At 39.5% G+C, this 17,458-nt stretch overlaps 1 protein-coding gene across 3 annotated transcripts in view; it reads right to left on the reverse strand.

The window, feature by feature from the left end:
- Positions 1 to 8,569: 8,569 nt before the first annotated feature.
- gabra3 (gamma-aminobutyric acid type A receptor subunit alpha3) overlaps positions 8,570 to 17,458 on the reverse strand; it is a 118,197-nt gene continuing 109,308 nt past the window's right edge. For 2 of the 3 annotated variants that reach the window (XM_007545883.2, XM_016668292.1), the window contains exons 10-11: positions 11,392 to 11,430; positions 8,570 to 11,249 (exon numbers count right to left, since the gene is read on the reverse strand). In XM_007545883.2, coding sequence (XP_007545945.1) covers positions 10,929 to 11,249; positions 11,392 to 11,430 — 360 coding nt within the window. In that variant the 3' untranslated portion in view covers positions 8,570 to 10,928. The remainder of the gene's footprint in view (positions 11,250 to 11,391; positions 11,431 to 17,458) is intronic. The other variant, XM_007545884.2, reaches the window with a different exon arrangement.

A 17,458-nucleotide genomic window follows, 5' to 3' on the forward strand; every position in this document is an offset into this window, starting at 1 on the left:
ATATATATATATATATATTATTTTTTTTTTTTCCATTTAAGGAAAGTGTGGAAAGTGTGAAATGAGACATGGTACAGCCAAGCCACACACCATCACAGCTCATTTAATCTGACTGAATGTACGAGGCGTCTCGTGTTGCTCTCAGTGAACAGGGAAGTCCCCAGGTGTAAATGAGGGAATTCTTATTAAACAATAACCGAGCGGGCTAAAGTGGTGAAAAAGCATCTTAGAGATGCAGCACACCTAACCCACTCTGCAGCATAGGGCTCATGACAGAACGTGTTACAGGTACAGATATTGTACAAAGTGTTAAATCTCGCAAGAGTTTGACCTAAAAAGGTTTTATAGGATTTGTGCTGGAATTAAATCACGTCTTTAATTACATTTTACATTTTGATAAATGTGTCACTGACAAGATCCCTCTTGCGACTTCACCTCTAAATAAACTTGACATGAAATTTTAAGGAAATTTGTTCTATTAGGTCTTTCTCGTAACATCTCGTTTTGACGTCTTTGTGCTGAAATTGCCTCCAGCGATGAGAAAGCTTGTTTTTTTTGTTGTTGTTTTTTTTAGTGAGTGAGGTGCTTCTACCAAAATCTACCACAATCTCTTCTTGTCAGTCCAGCAATAAAGTAAGCATTCCCCACACTTTGGTATTGCAATCGAACTAGTCAGAGTCTGGACTCATACATGCACACGTTTCCAACACTGCTGCCAATGGGCCTGATGGTGAAGGGCCATCATGGCTGCCAACCTACAAGATAGGTTGAGTCTTGACTGTTCTTGATGTTCTGAGTCATTGACAGTATCATTCTGCAAAGCCTAAGTGTAACAAACCTTATGTGTAAAAGACAGTCAGTGGTTCCTAAATGCTGAAGGCATGAGAGAGAATAGTCTTGGGGTGAAGACTAGATTAGGGTTTGGGTTAGGGTGCCCACTTTTCCGTCAGCCTCCGACATCCTCTGTTACGTTGGAGTTAGCGTTAAATCTGTACATGATACTGCTGGTCATTCAATATATTTCTTCAAGCTGGTTCTGTGGAAGACATGTTTGAAAATTTCCGTCACTACAGGTTTGACATGGATGTGGTACCACGGACTGATACTGAGGGTTGTTTTAAAACAAAGCAAAATGGCAACCAATGACAGATTTACCTAAAGGAGTTAAAATGATGTTACTGTCGCATTGCAAAAATAATGATTAAAACCTGCTTAAAAGCAAAGGCTACAAAACTAATAAAACATACTAAAACAAAACATACTAAAACAAAACAAGGAATTAGAAAATTGTCTTAGCTTCCCTATTAGTCCAGCTAGAATGAAGTTCTTGTAAAAGATAGACTCATGGGATGCAACCCACATACGCGACTATGCTAAATGCTATCAGACATATGGGCAAGATGCATTGCTACGTGAAAGAAAAACAAGAAAAAAAAATCCACCAAACACACATTTCGTTACTTTTTGTGATAGGTTTACACAACATGTTTTTCAGCACTAAACTTAGAGTGCAGTAGCAGAAACTAGATTTGAAATGTGACCAGGTTTAGGGGTTTTCCCTTCTCCACTTGTGCAATGAACAAGCCCGCGAGTCACCAGCAACCCTTACCTGCCAAAGCGCTTCAGGCAAAGTTTATGGCCGCAGGGTTACAGTGCCTGAGTCCAGGAACCATCCTGTTCTCTGAAAACCGACGAGCTGCTCTCAAGTTCTGTAACCAGTTTCTATCAGCAAAACAGAGGAAAATAAATCAAAGTAATCACAAGTTGGAAAACACACAAACCCCTTGTGTTAGTGAGAACGTTGAGACGATTCTCCCAACTGGTTGTTTTAGAATCAGTCATGTTCTCATTGACAAAGAAAACTTACAGACTTTTACCATCTACGTAAATCACTCTGCTGTGGTGGCATCACTTTTATTTTTCATTCTCCAAATGACAAGTGGATAAAGTTTTTACGTGAAATTGTGGCGGGTTGTTTAGATGAGACTTTAAATCCAGAAGATATGGCACCGAAGCGATTAGTGGAAAAAAAGAAGAAGAAGAAGATTGCCTGAATTGCTGAAGCCGAGCTGACCTCGTGCTCTCCGGCAGCATGAAACACAGACGATACTGAAAGGAAACAAAGCCTCAGGGCTTCAATTTAGCAAGGCGGTGCAACTGGCTTTTTGACTATTAAAAATAATAACGCTGCTCTGAAACGCATATATGTCAGAGGCATCGCTGTAAACAGAGGTCAGGCTTTTTAAAGCGGAGAGGTGGGTGAAACAAGAGACTCATTAAATGCCAGTCCAAGTTGATGCAATACCTGCAGTGTCTCCTTCTCACACCCACATGGCTGTCTGCCGCATCTCAGCATCCGACAGCCGACCGTCTTGACAACTTCTGTCTCATTAAAAGGTTTTCATGTGAGTAAGCTGGTCTTCCCACAGAAAATTTTATTTGTTGTTGTGGGTTACGGGCAGTGGCATATTTCAGTTTTAGGCATTAAGCCTTTATTTAAGCCCAGGGATAAGGATTTAGGTTTTCACAATGTTTTACAAATAAAGCCTAATCGAGTCAACGCTTTGCAGAACCACCTGCCTCTGCAAGCTTTGAACAGCGAGAGGCTTTTGTTTTCTATTTTTAACCAATTCCTCTACGAAAAGTCGAGCTTGAAGGGGGCAGGAGGTATTATGTAGAATCAACTTTTGTTTTAGCTTTATGTCATGTCGTCAAAAACCAGATGTCAGAAAACCGAGCGCTGTTTTTGTGGATTAAAGATGCGCATGTCCTGTCTGCATGTACAGATCAGAAAGTGACTTGTTTAAAAGTTTCCACTTTTCAAAGTGATTTTATGAATATATCAGGTTTTCTTACCAAAAACTGGCAAATAAAGCAACTTCCAGTATGGTAGCTTGGAAAGAGACTAATTAATAACGAATTTAAGATTTATGGTTTATAACAGTTAGTGTGATGAACAGAACAAAGCACTACAATTGAGTTTCCTACTTAAAATGACTCATCTGAAGTTTAAGAAAGAAATCTGAAGTTGTGTCATTTTCTCAGATGGGATAGATTTAGAGCTCTGGAAAAAATGAAGAGACCACTTAAAATGATTATTTTCTCTGATTTTCCTTTTTGTACGTTTGAATAAAATGAACATTGTCCTTTTATTCGATGAACTACTGACAACATGTCTACCAGATTCCAAGCGAATTGGTTTGCAGAAAACGAGAAATGGTCAAAATAACAAAAAAGATGCAGCGTTTCCAGATATTCAAACAATGTATAAAGAAAACAAGTCAATATTCATTTAGAAACAACGACACTGATGCTTCAACTCAGGAAGAGTTCACAGATCAATATTAACCAGGAGGTTTTTCCACCAAATGGTCTCTTCATTTTGTCCATAGCTGTATTTTTTTTTTATTACTTATCAGAGGCCACACTGGGTCCAGCGTCAAACCCAAGGACACTTTGGATCAAATAAGCAATTTTGTAATTGGAAGGCGGCCATTCCTCTGCTGAGCTGGTGCTTCATTTATCAGAGCGGATACTGCGTCCATGTTCTTTTCTCTCTTTTTTTCCCCCGTACAGTCATTGATTAAGTCTCCAGTAGCAGCTGCTAATGAGAAGGCCTGCCACTGCTCCGGTGTGAAAGTAAAGATAGCAGAGGTCTTAGAAAGTAGTCGCCTTGGTTTTGTCTCATCTGGCTGTCCTGGATTTAAATCTGTTGATTGCAGGCCACCGTAATGTGAACTAGTAACATCGATTCCTTGACATGTTACTCAGTTTACCATTTATTACTCAGATATTTTTCATTTTGTTCATTTGATGAACAAGCTCGTGTGAGCTGGGAACTAAATTAAAACAATTTCCTATTCCAAAAAAAGAAAAAAAAAAAGAAGAGAGTAAAATTAAATTCTGTCATTTTTGTGCCAAGTGTATTTTTAGTGTTTAGGCTTTGAAGACGTTAATGTGCCAGTTTCGCATGAAGCTCATTTGCATAATAGTTAATAGTTTTTCATCCAAAGGGCTTTGTGATTGCGACACACAAACTAGGCCATCGCATCACTTTTCCAGTGAAAACGTCAAGTTAGCTCAACTTGAGGGAGATACCTCATTTTAAATTAAGTTAATGCCACTTCCTCCTTTTGTTTTTCTATCATAGTTGAAGTGCTGAGCATTGTATAATTCATACCAGTGCTGCAAGTTTCTCTCAACTCGTCAAACCGACTTCCTGGTCATTTTTTTGCCACACAACCAGAGGGCATAACCGTTGTCAGGTTCAGCTACTAATTACTGATGTCACAAAGCGAGAGCCACAGGTTTCCTGTTGATTGTTGAAGTAAAACAGAAAAGAAAAGGAAAAAAAGACTTTGTTTTTACTTTCAGATAACTTTATTCCCCTGTGCCGTTTCAGAAGACTTAATGGGCTGCAATTCCAACTTGGCTGGAGTCGCCTGTCTTTCTACATAATACCGCGTTTGCTTATTTATTTTTTATTTTTTTTGCTTTGCATTTATTACTGTGACTCTAGCCTGGTGTGTTTACTTGGAGGCATTAATGAGCCCGGGGCCTTTAAGGAGCAGTCCAGCCTTCAATTGTGAAAGTCACATGAGCAGAAGTTCATCATGTAGTTTTCTTTGTTACTATTCTCTGTAGTTCGTTAAAAATTCAGCCCCATTAAAAAACCCTTCGAAGTACAATGCAATGTAAAGAACTGGGGGGTTTTGGGCAAGTACCAACAACGACAAGGTCAGACGAAAACGCCACTAAAATGCGTTTGTTTGTAATACTGTTGTATTACAACAACTGTTTTTAGGTCAGGAGTCAGATTTAGGACTAAGATGTGAACTGAGTTTTGGGTTAGGATAAGGTTTAGGCTGTAGAAATGAATGGAANTTTGGGCAAGTACCAACAACGACAAGGTCAGACGAAAACGCCACTAAAATGCGTTTGTTTGTAATACTGTTGTATTACAACTGTTTTTAAGGCAGGAGTCAGATTTAGGACTAAGATGTGAATTGAGTTTTGGGTTAGGGTTAGGATAAGGTTTAGGCTGTAGAAATGAATGGAAGTCAATAGAAAGACAACCATACAAACGTGTGTGTGTGTGTGTGTGTGTGTGTGTGTTTTTGAGGCTCCACTGCGACCAAGAAGGGCTCCTTTTCTGAACGCCAAGACAAAATACAATGTCCTTTTAATCCCTATTTCCATTTGCTACATCTCATACAGTAAGCACACAAACAAGTGTAACGTACAGAGAGTCCAGTCACTGGGCACACAGAGAGCAACTTCCCGAGAAAAATCACAAAGTCCACAAAGTTCCCAGAGCAGTCTTTGTGGAGGAAGTCCTTGGTCTCTCGGTGCGGAGGGACATGCAGTGAAATCGCTGGAAGGAGAACACAGTGTGTACAACTCTGCTTGCAGATGGCTGCTAATTCACAGTTAGGTTTTGGAAAAGTGCACACAAGGTACTGATCTCGTAATTAGCTCGATGAATATTATCTCTACTGTTCTTTACTACCATAACACTTAGTGTTACAGATCTCACTGTAAGACAGCAGTATCTATATGATGTAAAAAATAAATGACATGACATATCGATATTCACAAAAAAAACAAAAGAAAATCTATTGGAATTGATTTCACAATATCTACAAATTCACAAGTTAATTACACTTTCTGAACAAGTTTTTTTTGCCATTATTAATCTCTTTAGTTGATCTATTTTTCTACGGCTTTCTATGCATCAAGACCTTTGCATCAATGCTGTCGAGGTTATGCTGCATCAAACAGGATATTTAATGCTGTTACTAATTAGCATAAATATATTCATATAGTGTTATACTCTTAATATACTGTATCTGACTGTGTAGAATGACATGGTTTTACTGGTTTTAATTCTGGCCATGTTTGGATAACACCACATAATACAATCAAACCCAGACCTGAATGTCACATTTCTGTTTATCAAATCCTCTGAGGTGTGTGGAAAAAAATAAAATGAACATTTCTCATGTTTCTCTGACTAAGCCAAAATCTGCCTGCATTAAAAAAACAAAACAAAAAAAAAAACATTAACTGCAAATAATAAAAATGACTTTTTTTTTTCTTTGCTCGCTCATTTACATGTTCCGTTTGCTGATTAATTCAGAAATTAATCTCCGCAGGGTGATTTTATCATGGTTTATCTGTGGAAACAGATTGTGCAGTTCTGAATGCGTTTTCCCTTTTTTTTTGTGATAAACATGCGACAGCGGTGAAGATGTGGAAAAATACATGCAGAATTTAATTAGAAAAAAACTGAAAAAAAAAAAGAATAAAAAGCTGTTATTTTAAACAGCGTAGATGGAGTTTTTAAAGACTTGGTTTCTTTGATGTTGTTTTCAAAAACAAAATGAAAAGTAGTCCAACAGTTAGAGCGCCTTGCGAATGTGTTTCACACTCGACACAGCACAAACACCAGCTTCAAAGAGATGTGGTGGTGGCAGCGTCATGCTGTGGGACCGCTTCAGATGGGGAAAGACAGAGCATGGAGTAAGGAACGCACTGAAAAAAGAGAATGAAGCTCCAACTGAAATAATTCTTAATGAATTTGTTACATTTAATCAAATTAAGTTTGTCAAGCTTAATTTAGCTATGTTTGTTTAACATGACAGCTTAATTAAAATCATATATTTACTTGGATAAACTTAATTTGACTACTTGTAACAAATTAAATCATTCTTTAAAAGTTGGATCAAATTTTTTGTTTTTTTCAGTTTGGAGCCAAATGAAGGCAGAAAACCTGTTAAAATTCCAACATAAGACGTTAAAGCATGCGCTCATAACGTGATAAAGGACAAGGCATTTTAACATTTTGGCATAGTTTGCCCATTGCTGAATGTTTTTGATGGTAAATGTATTATCTTTGGTTAAATAACTCCTTTATGGATAGAGACTATTGATGACATTAGTCAGAGAATGACTCATATATATATATTTTATGCATAACATTTGACAAATTCAGCTATTTTGTTTAGAGCCACCAACCTGCAGTAACTCCAATCCAGGAGCCTGGAGGAGTCAGACGTAATTATTTAAGATGTGTTGACACATGCTGAATTAATTTAACGTAAAATATTTAAAAATAAAAGGGTTCACCTTGACTTGGGTGTGCAAAAAAAAAAAGAAAAAAGAGAATAATAATTGCAAACAATCAGCTTACGGTTGATGCTACGTTTCATTTAGTTTAAATGCATCTGGCATTTTGTTTAAACAGCGATTCTGCAAGTTTTGATTACCTTTAATTAAGACTTTAAGATCTTGTTAGAATCTTTCTTACTTAAATTAAACACAGACAAGAGCTATAGACAATCTTAATACCTTAACTTATTGTGCATTATGACTTCTGTTTAGCTAATATACCATCATAAAAAATTTAAATAAAGTTTTGCACACTTTAGTTGAACTTTTTTTTTTTTTTAAATCTGACATACGACTCCAAAACTCTAGCCAATTTCAAGTTCAAGGATTATGTAGAATAATGAAGGAATCTTCATGAATGATTATGACTGTTGTGATGAAGTGTCATTTGGAAATAATGAAATTTTTAATGCAAAGTTGACACTTTTAATTTACTTTTAATGCAAGTTCTAACGGAACGTTACATTAAAAGTGTCTTTAATTACTAAATAATGCAAAGTTTTACACTTTCAATGAACTTTTAATGCAACTTTAGGTGCACTTTTGCACTAAAAGTGCCATTATTTACCGAATGACACTTCAGGACAACAGTCGTAAATATTTATGAAATATCATGTTCATGATAGGTCATGTTTTTATGCACGCCCCTTCAAATAAAGTGTTACCGGATAATGTACCAAAAATGCTTGAAATTTAATTAAAAAACCACAATAAGCCAGTTTCAGGAGGAGAAATTAAAGATGGAACTAAAATACACTTGAAGACGGTGTGGAAAATCCTTACTCATCAGAGGCTTTTTGAAATTGACACGGATATTAAACTTTTTAAGACCCTACGGCGACCTTGTTAAATGGAGACGAATGTCGTGTCAGTTCAGTGGATCCATGTGTTTAGTTGTAAACTAAATAAGGGAAAACCCATTCAGAGGTCTGCACTAGAGTAAGTGTTGATGCTACTGGTTATTACAAAGTGACTGGGATGAAGTCTCGACTCTGCACCCTGCTTCAGTGTGCAGCGAGTAATAATGCTGTAGATCGCAGGAGATAACGTACAAATGTTCCTGCAGAATCAATGGCTGCTAGATTTGCACATGATTGACCGACAACATTTAACAGTGCATGTTGGGATCTCCATCCATCCATCCATCCATCCATTTTCTGAACACCCTTGTCCCTCAGTGGGGTTGGGAGGGGATCTCCAGTAAGTGTCTTAAATAATCTTTACTTATTGAATTAGACAGAATGCATCTGGCAAAAATAAATGAATGAATAAATAAAAGTGTTTTAGAATCAGATTGGGTAAATACATAGGTGCAAAAACCAAAAAGACATCTTATCTCACACACACAGCATTTACCACATTTTCTCAATAAATCAAGATTTGTTTTCAACTGGAATTATTAGGCTCTACAGTAATTTCCAGTATGTAAACTACTGCAATCTAAGTGTTTATTTGGATAAATTCAAATCCCAGTGTGACACATTGCCTTTGTTGTCTGCAGCAAAAATAAAGTCAACATATGTGGACAATAGAATCAGCACCGAAACACGTTGTACAGAAGAAAGCAAAGCAGGAAAGCGTGGATTCTTAGCAGCACGACGACAGAGACATGATAAACATTTTGGAACAAAAACGAATGCAAAGACAAGAGGGAACAAAGAAAAGAGCGATCGTTTTCATAAATAAAAAATAAAACTTAAACCATTTTAGAGGTGTAATTTCAAATTTGTCTTCCTTCTGAGGTAAAGGTGGCAGTTTGTTGGTTAGGGTGCTCCATAAAAAAACCAAAAAACAAAACATAATTTAAATGATAGTTGTTCTCCACAACACAGGAGCCGTGAATCTCTTTGCAAGATCGTCTCACAGGAATAGGTCTGTTAACCCTTCGTACTAGTAGGCAGTTTTAGTCTGGGTATCTGTGTGTGTGTGCGTGCGTGTGTGTGTGTGTGTGTGTATGGGCTGGTTCAGGGTGGGGATAGCCATACACTGGAGTAGATAGAACCTACAGAGACCATTAAATGTTTCTAGACAAAAGATGCAGTACTTTGCAAAAGCATTAACACCCCTAAAAACTTGTTTTTCCTTATTGTGTCACATTACAAAGACAAACTTTAATGGGTTTTTTGTTTTAATGATTTTTTTGTGATGGAGCAACTCAAAAATGTTGCACAATTATAGAGTGAAAGGAAGATGTCTTTCAAAGCCTTTTGCGAATAGAAATCTGAACAAATGTGGCAAACAATTGTTTTCAGCCTCTTTTATCCTGAAAATGCAGCCAATAGTCTTTAGAAGGCACCCAGGGATGTTTTCCCTCCTGATAATCTGGTGGAATCGGTTCGATTGGGGTCTAAACTTGCAACATTTCTTCCATTTTTCAGCTGAACTCTGTCAAACAAACAAAACTTCTTGCCATCAGTGGCTCTGCACCAAGAACCACCAAAGGAAACAACATGAAAACCTGATATGACACTCTGGATTTAGACCAGAACCGTACTGATGTGTCTGAATGGTCCAGTCAAAGTCCAGATCTCAAACTAACTGAGAATCTTTTGCAATATGAATTATTTCTACAGACGTTCTCCAGCCAATTTGAAAGAGTTTGAGCCATTTAAAAAAAAACAAAAAACAATGACAAAACAGAAGCTGCAAAGAACGGATCAGAGGAGCTGAATACAAATGCCTGCTATATTTTCATGACTTGTGCCTAAAAGAAATGAAAACTAAATATAATTTTCTTTACCCTTGGCAATCCTGCAGGTCTTTGTGCTGATCTGCCACAGAAAATCGCAATAAAACACACTGAAGTTGGTGGTTGTAGCAGGGCAAAATTGGAAAAGATTTAAGGGGTGTAAATATTTTTGCTAAGCAAAACGCACATTTGGAAATGCGAATGTGAGCATGTCTGACTTTTCTTGCGTTTTGTTTCTTTTCCTTCTTTGTGATGAGTGTTTTCACCAAGGCACATATATTATCTGTCGTTGAACATAATCAGCCAGTTAAAACAATAAGAGCCAGTGGACTAGAAAATGTTCATGCAGCCCTCTGAGGCTGCATTGTGTGTGCCGAGCTTCAGCGGCAGCTGAAGGCCAGACTCTGACAATTATTAATGATGTTCCTATAAAACTATACAGGCCGCCCCGACCAACAGAAGCACAATAAAGCGGCCAGCGGATGGCTTTCCTCGTGTTTTCGGCGGTATCGGTGTGTGTGTGTCTGTGTGCGTACGGCGTGTCAGCGCCTTATCACTGGTAATGAGTCACGATGAGAACAGAAAACGCATGCGAGTGCTAACTTATTATAAGCAATGAAAAAAAACAAACCCAAAACATGTCAAAACAGGGGGGACGGGGATGGGGGACGCACAATTCGACTACTGTACGAAACGGCAAGCAATCAAGATACAGCAAAGGGGATTAAACCACAACGGGGAAAAGGGCCAGAGCTGACTGTGGGGTGGAGAAAAAGAAACGCCGCACAAAAAACACACAGACTGATGAGAGAATGTGCTTCCTCCGAGGTCCACCGCTGCACGTGAGTCTAATGGAAACCGGGTGTGCCTTCCCAACAACAACAGCCGTGCAAAAATATCAAAGGTTTAAGAAGAAAAAAGAAAAAACAGACACACAAGACATGCGCGCACACACATACACACGACACACGTTAAGATGCGATGGACTTGGCTTTTCCTGCAAACCTACCTACCTACCTATCTAGCTATCTGTCTGTCTGTCTTCCCGAAAGCCAACATTTGGTGAAATTCAGTTTAGGTTGTTTGCCTTCATGATCGCGGGCTTTCTGTTGACGTACGTTGCCCAGTAGCCTAGGTTGAAAATGAAGAACAGAACTGGGAAGATGATGCGCGAAATCTTGTCCACTTTGCTGACGCGGTTGTAGGACTTCTTGGCCTCCGTGTAGGGGTCGTCCATTTTGTGCAGGAAGGAGTGTTTGATCGACGGTCCCGGGGCGCTTTTGGAAATGGTCGTCAAGCCCTGGTCTTTGGCCACGTTGATGCCGTAGGTGGTGCCGACGATGTTGAAGGTGTTGTTGGCCTTTTTAGTCAGCGTGGCCGACTCCCTCCTCTGGAAAGGAAGAAGGCAGTTAAGGTCGTGAGTCGCAGCAGGGCAGTGGACTAAACAATACTTCCATTTGAACTCATAAAGAGGAAATAGAAGCAACACCACGAGACACGAGACACACACAAGAACAAAACAAAAGCCTAACCATATCTTTAATCCTGGCCATGTTAGCCTGAAACGGTTCCTGAAAAGAAAAGTAGAAAAGAAAAAAAGTTTACCAATTATATTAGAATTACCCAACTTACAGAATCTATTCATCACTATCTAGCTGGAGGTGACTTTTTTTTAAAAAAAAAATATTATTTTATTACATTTTTACAGTTTTAATACTGTCAAATCAATGGTATATTACACAAATCTGGATCGCAGGAGGAAAATGTCATGAGTAAAAATATCATGACGAGAATATTGAGCTTGTGAGATAAAGAGTGTGGAAAATTGGAACAGTTCTCGTGTTTTTATTTTATTATTATGTTTTTTTTTTCAAGGGGGGGGCGTGGGAAGGAGAACCAGGCTGGACTGGCGTCTGGTACTGCTAGCAGTAGCAGTAACAGCACAGAGCAGGATTAGAAACAAAGCAAAAAAAAAAAAAGAAGAAAAGAAAAAGAAAAAAAAACAGCGCCTGAAAACATGTCTGACAAACTGTATCAATGAAGGCAGCCAGGCCTCTTCAGGCAAACAGCTAGTGATAAAGCAAACATGACAAAGGCTGTGTGCGATAGAGCAAGCTAGAGGGTCCGGCGCCTTCCTGCTTCTGGAGCCGCGCGATTGCGGCGCCTTTCACTTTGGAGTTGCACGGGAAGAAGACACGGTTTTATTTGCCACATTGGCACCCTCACATAACTAAACTTGCATCTCTGGAGGATCCTGTCAGTCTGACGGAGCACAGAGCAACGAGCAATTTGGATGTGGGGGGGAAAACAAGTAGGGCAGCAAGATGGATTGCCGAGCAACACTTCTGGTTTCCTGTGTGGCTCGCGCTCTGGGTTTGTGCTGCGATCATTTCCTGCGCACCGATCAGGACCTCTTTCAGATCAAGACTGGACCGGTGCGTGTCATGAGGGAGGAGAGTTTCAGATCCAAGTGCTCCTGTTATTGCGTGAAACGATTTATTTTTCTAACTGCGTCGTCTGAAACAAAGCTAAGCTTCCGACGTATTTTCTTCGGTGGCTGTAAAACAAAGTAGTGCATCTTTAAAGGTAATATGTACGTTGTGTTTCAGCTAACAGGTGTGAACGTACGGTGACTGAAGCTCATTCAGACTGGATGGAGAGCAGTGGTGGCACATGGACATAAACTTTAAGTTTTATTATGATAGTTTGTGGTACTATTGTGATATGCGTCACAAACAGCACGCCGTAACTATAATAATATTTTTAAATGTATTGATATTTTCATTGAACAAAAAAAAAAAAAAAAAAAAAAAAAAGCAAAACCAACCATCCTAGCAACACTTACAGCCATTGGGGGTTTTAAAAATTGATAATCAGGATTTATTGTGACTATAATAAATCAGAATTCTTGTCACGATAAGAAATTTATAACAAAAAATGATACATGATACAATAAATGCCCACCATTAACGGAGAGCATGTGCAAGCGTAAATATTTTAGTTTGCCACAGATTTACGATTGGGGTGTAGGTCTGGGCTTTGACTGGGCCAGCGCAACAAATGAACACGCTTTGATTTAAGCCACTCCATTTCAGCTCTGGCTGCATGCTTAAGCTGCACTACTCAGCTGGAAAATGAACATCTGCTGCAGTCTGGGGTATTTTGTAAACTCTAGCATGTTACAACAGGCAACAGCTCTTTCAATCTTGCTAGCATAATGCTGTTTCGGCCAGAGTAAAGGGAACCAAATACAAATGAAAGTATTCTTTGATTTCTACTCTGTGTTGGTTTATTAAACAGAATCCCTAATAAAACGCAAATATGAGCAATTGCGACTCTGGATCTGTTAAAAAAAACAAACAAAACGGTTTTAGACGACACAGGGACGTTAGCTGGAAATGTGTGTGAAACAAGCAGAGCTACAGGAAGGGAACGATCGCCGGTTTGCTGGGGCAGCAAATCCTGTCGAGGTCTAACGGAGCTAGCAGGGTTGCAGCGATGCTCCCAGATAAATGGACGCTTCCCCATCTATCCCCCAACGAGGCCCCTCCATCACAGTGACAGCTTGGATCAGCAGGAAAAACTAATTACGACATTCAAGTGTCGTATGACCTTAATCAAAGATCATCCGGCTCCCTGGTCTTTAGCATTAAGGATGTTCTGTGCGGCGCTAACCTGACAAATGAGCTGTACAGAGTCGTTTTCTGTTGCTTTTTAGCCGGGCTGTCATCTGCGCTAATTTATTGGGCCTAATTATTGGGGAAACCATCTGTGGCATTGGGCTGGATGCATTTTGTTACGAACCTAATGTGTCACAGCACATAATTTACTTCTGCTTAAAAGATCTGCATGCACCAGGCCAAGTAATTGGGCTGGCTGAAGGCAAAAAACACATCACAACGCATCCATTGACCTTGTCCTCATAACTTCGGCAAATTGTTGCTTAAGAATTGAAATGTGTCTCAGGGTGATGAAGCGATTGTGCTGCCCTGTGCTTCACCGCTTGCAGCTGGGAGTGTGGATGTGTGCAAACCTTGGGACAGTTGGCAACCCCTCTATGTGTGGAGATGAAATGTTGGCATGTTTAACAGCCTCAAGTGAGTAAGCATGTGGGGGAACGAGAGTGTGGGCAGCGCATGAAGAGCCATAATGACCTCGCTTGTGCCTGTGTGGTTCTGGAGTGACTGTATTTAGTTGTAGGTTCTACAGACGGCCTCTGTTAATGTTACAGCTGCATGTTTTATTGCATGTTTGTGTCCCTTTGTTTTAAAACCTCCTTCCTGGTTCATTAGTTGGATATACCAGCGCCATATTAATGCAAAAAGGTGTTTTGTTGGAGTAGCTTTTGTAACAATCTGTTGTTGATTTTTATTTATTTTTTTTGCATAAAAAATGTCACTATATTTTCACATTATAATATGAGACCGATAATCTGTTGAAAAAACATCAAGCGTTTCCTTCTCCTCCCAGTGCTATTGCTGCCATCTGCCAAACAGAGCCAGGAGGAGGGTCACAGCGCTGTCAATCATCCTCGTGTATGGCCTCATGGTGGAGAAACAAATAACAGTCAGGAAAACTGTTTATCCTCTGTCATCGGCAGCCATAGTAACTATAACTAGCCTTAGTGGCAGGCTTCGGTGTAGGGAACTATTTGTAGCATAGCACAGAGTCTGGGGGAGAGGGAGTGAGCAGTGCACACAAACATGGCTGTCAGGGCTAAGGACCTCATCCTGACTCTGATTGGTTGGACTCTCAGTGCTAAGGACCTCCTCCTAGCTCTGATTGGTTGGACTGTCAGTGCTAAGGACCTCCTCCTGGCTTTGATTGGTTGGACTGTCAGTGCTAAGGACCTGATCCTAGCTCTGATTGGTTGGACTGTCAGTGCTAAGAACCTGATCCTAGCTCTGATTGGTTGGACTGTCAGTGCTAAGAACCTGATCCTAGCTGTGGTTGGTTGGACTGTCAGTGCTAAGGACCTCCTCCTGGCTCTGACTGGTCATTTCTGACAGAGCTGTGTATTTCTGCTGATGAAAGTAGAACCACAGGAAGGCGGAAGAGGAGATTTTTCTTTTTTTGCAGATTGTCTGTTTCATATTACACTAGTGTGACATAGTGACAGTTTTAACAAAAACGTATACGTAAACGTAAACGTATTGTTTTTTAATGCTGCAGCTTTAAAAAACGAAGTTATGGAAAAACGTCTGACAGTCAATCAAAAATCGGGTCCATCAAACTTCTAGGATATTTAGGCGTTTATTACAACAAGTAATAATAGACACAGCCTTCTAAAACTATAAATAAGTAGGTGAAAGAAAAAAAAAAAGTGACCATACGTGTTTAGATATCACGATTCGTGCTGCAAGCACAGATATGTGTGAAACCACAATCACTTTGCGGCTCCATCAGAGAAAGCCGCTGCAGCACCAGCTTGTGACTCTGCCTGTGCTGACGCAAACAGAATACTTCTCTCACCGAAGGGTCCAATCGTTTGTGTCACAGAGCTGCAAGAATTTGCCTTTCTAACCAAAAACTCCCCACAGGCTGTAATTCCTGAGACGAGCCCACCTTCAGCTGTAAATGGAAGAGCTAATTAGACACACGGCGCGGCAGACAGAAAATAAGGTGACGAGAAAGTAAAAAAAAAAAGCACACAACGACATTGAAGTAAACCATTTCACATGGGTTTGCTCACAGTCGGGGATGTAAAAAACAAATATTAAAAATAATTGTCTGCTGCTACTGGGCGTTCAGCTCTTTGCCAAAGTGTTCATGCCCTTTGATGTTTACTACCTGTTGCAATGTTGCAGCCATACGCTTCGATGCATTTTTAACGTGATTTACCGTTCAAAAAATTCAAAATAACTGAGAGGTGTAAGGACAATAACAAGCGTCTGGAATTAGCTCCAACCGTTTTCCAATCAACTTTGCTGTTCCCACAGCATGATGCTGCCGTCAGATTATGGCTTTCTTCATGCTACCTTTTGCATGAGTGAGTAATAATATTCCTGCCAGGAAATTGTCACGCCTTTCATCGACTTTTCCGTCCAGCTCGTTTTACACTACAAAAACAAAAGTATTGTAGGTCTAATTTCTTATGCAAATATTGCCATACCCTTAAAATAACACGAAACAAACTTACAAGTAACTTTTCGGCAAAGTAAAGGAACAATTACATCAATTATTCTTTAATACTGACTCTTTTTATTTTTTTATCAATGTCAAGACATTATTGAATTTCAAGCTCCTGCACTTTACTGGAAAGTTACTTGTAAGTTAGTTTTGTTGAATTTCAAGTAAATTCAACAAAATTTGGACTAGAAACTAGACAAAAAAAATATGTGGTAAGATTTTGTGGTTTTTTTCAGTGACGCAGCCAGTCGGTTTTGGTGAACGCTCACTTCTTGGTAGGTTTATGGTTTCCAAATAAAGGTGGCTAAATTCAAATGAAATATCGCACTTCTCGTATTTTTGTTTGTTAAGTCCGTCCACATCACAATTATGCACTGTTTTTTGTTCACCTACTGCGTAAAATCCCAACAAAATGCAGATTTGACGTCTGCGGTGACGAAACGTGAGCGCGTACTTGTCGCTGGATGCCGCGGAGCTTTGAAGTCCACGCGACAAACTGACTCCAAACTCCAAAGCGGCTCTCTTTCGTCTGACGGTTTATTGCATTAGATCAAATCTTTTGCTCCATTTGTCATAAGGCCGCGTACTTAAACTCCACTGCTTTCAAGTTGCTCATATCTGTAGGGGACGCGACGGCAGAGGCCTGCATGTCCGTGTGACCCCGTTCCGTTTTATCCATCGTGACAACTGCGTGCTCAGCAGAGCCCCTGAGAACGCGGCCCAGGCTGCCGCCATTAAATTCACCCTTCAGAAAGGAGGGAAACTCTCCCTGCTGACTAAAAAGTTCCACCGCGTCTCGGCCTGTCAGTCTCAGGACCAAATGTTACGCTATAGGAAAAATAAGTAAATAAAAGCGCAGAGGCGGCATTGATTGGGTCAAACACTTTGTACATATGTAGCAAAAATAGATTTGTGACAGTCTGTCGCAGCTGAAATGAGTTCCATTGTGTTTCTGACTGATAAGTGTTTTGATGTGCTTTGTCAGCGACTCTGAGACAGTTTATGTTTACTGTGGGATTTTTCTTTTTGGTTTCTACAAGCATCTCGTAAAGCCATTTTGTCAATAAAGCTTCTAGTTATTTGCATATCTCAGGAGATTAACTGCTCTCATTAAATCTAAAAAAACAGAAACAACTTCAAAATTTAGATGCCTGATCTATTCAAGTCTTGTTTTATCATTCCACGTGTTAAAGTTTAGATTCAGTGGTTTTGTTAAAATGTGAATAATTTCTGCCACAACTTCAATCCCGCCTCATTCGGGCTCCATTACATATAGTTTCAGGATCCAAGTTGACAATGTGAGAACAGCTTATGCTGGCATACGTAAAAAAGTTAAGGAAAACAGAAATAACACCGTAAATAAAGCATTAAAGAGCATTTACATCGCAGAGAGCGTCTTCGCAGAAGTTTAATTACGGCTTTAAACACTAACCATGCAGTGCATTATGTGTGAACAATTATTGTTCATAC

The sequence above is a fragment of the Poecilia formosa genome, unplaced genomic scaffold, assembly GCF_000485575.1.
Source record: "Poecilia formosa unplaced genomic scaffold, Poecilia_formosa-5.1.2 Scaffold14, whole genome shotgun sequence".
Classification (NCBI taxonomy): Eukaryota; Metazoa; Chordata; class Actinopteri; order Cyprinodontiformes; family Poeciliidae; genus Poecilia; species Poecilia formosa.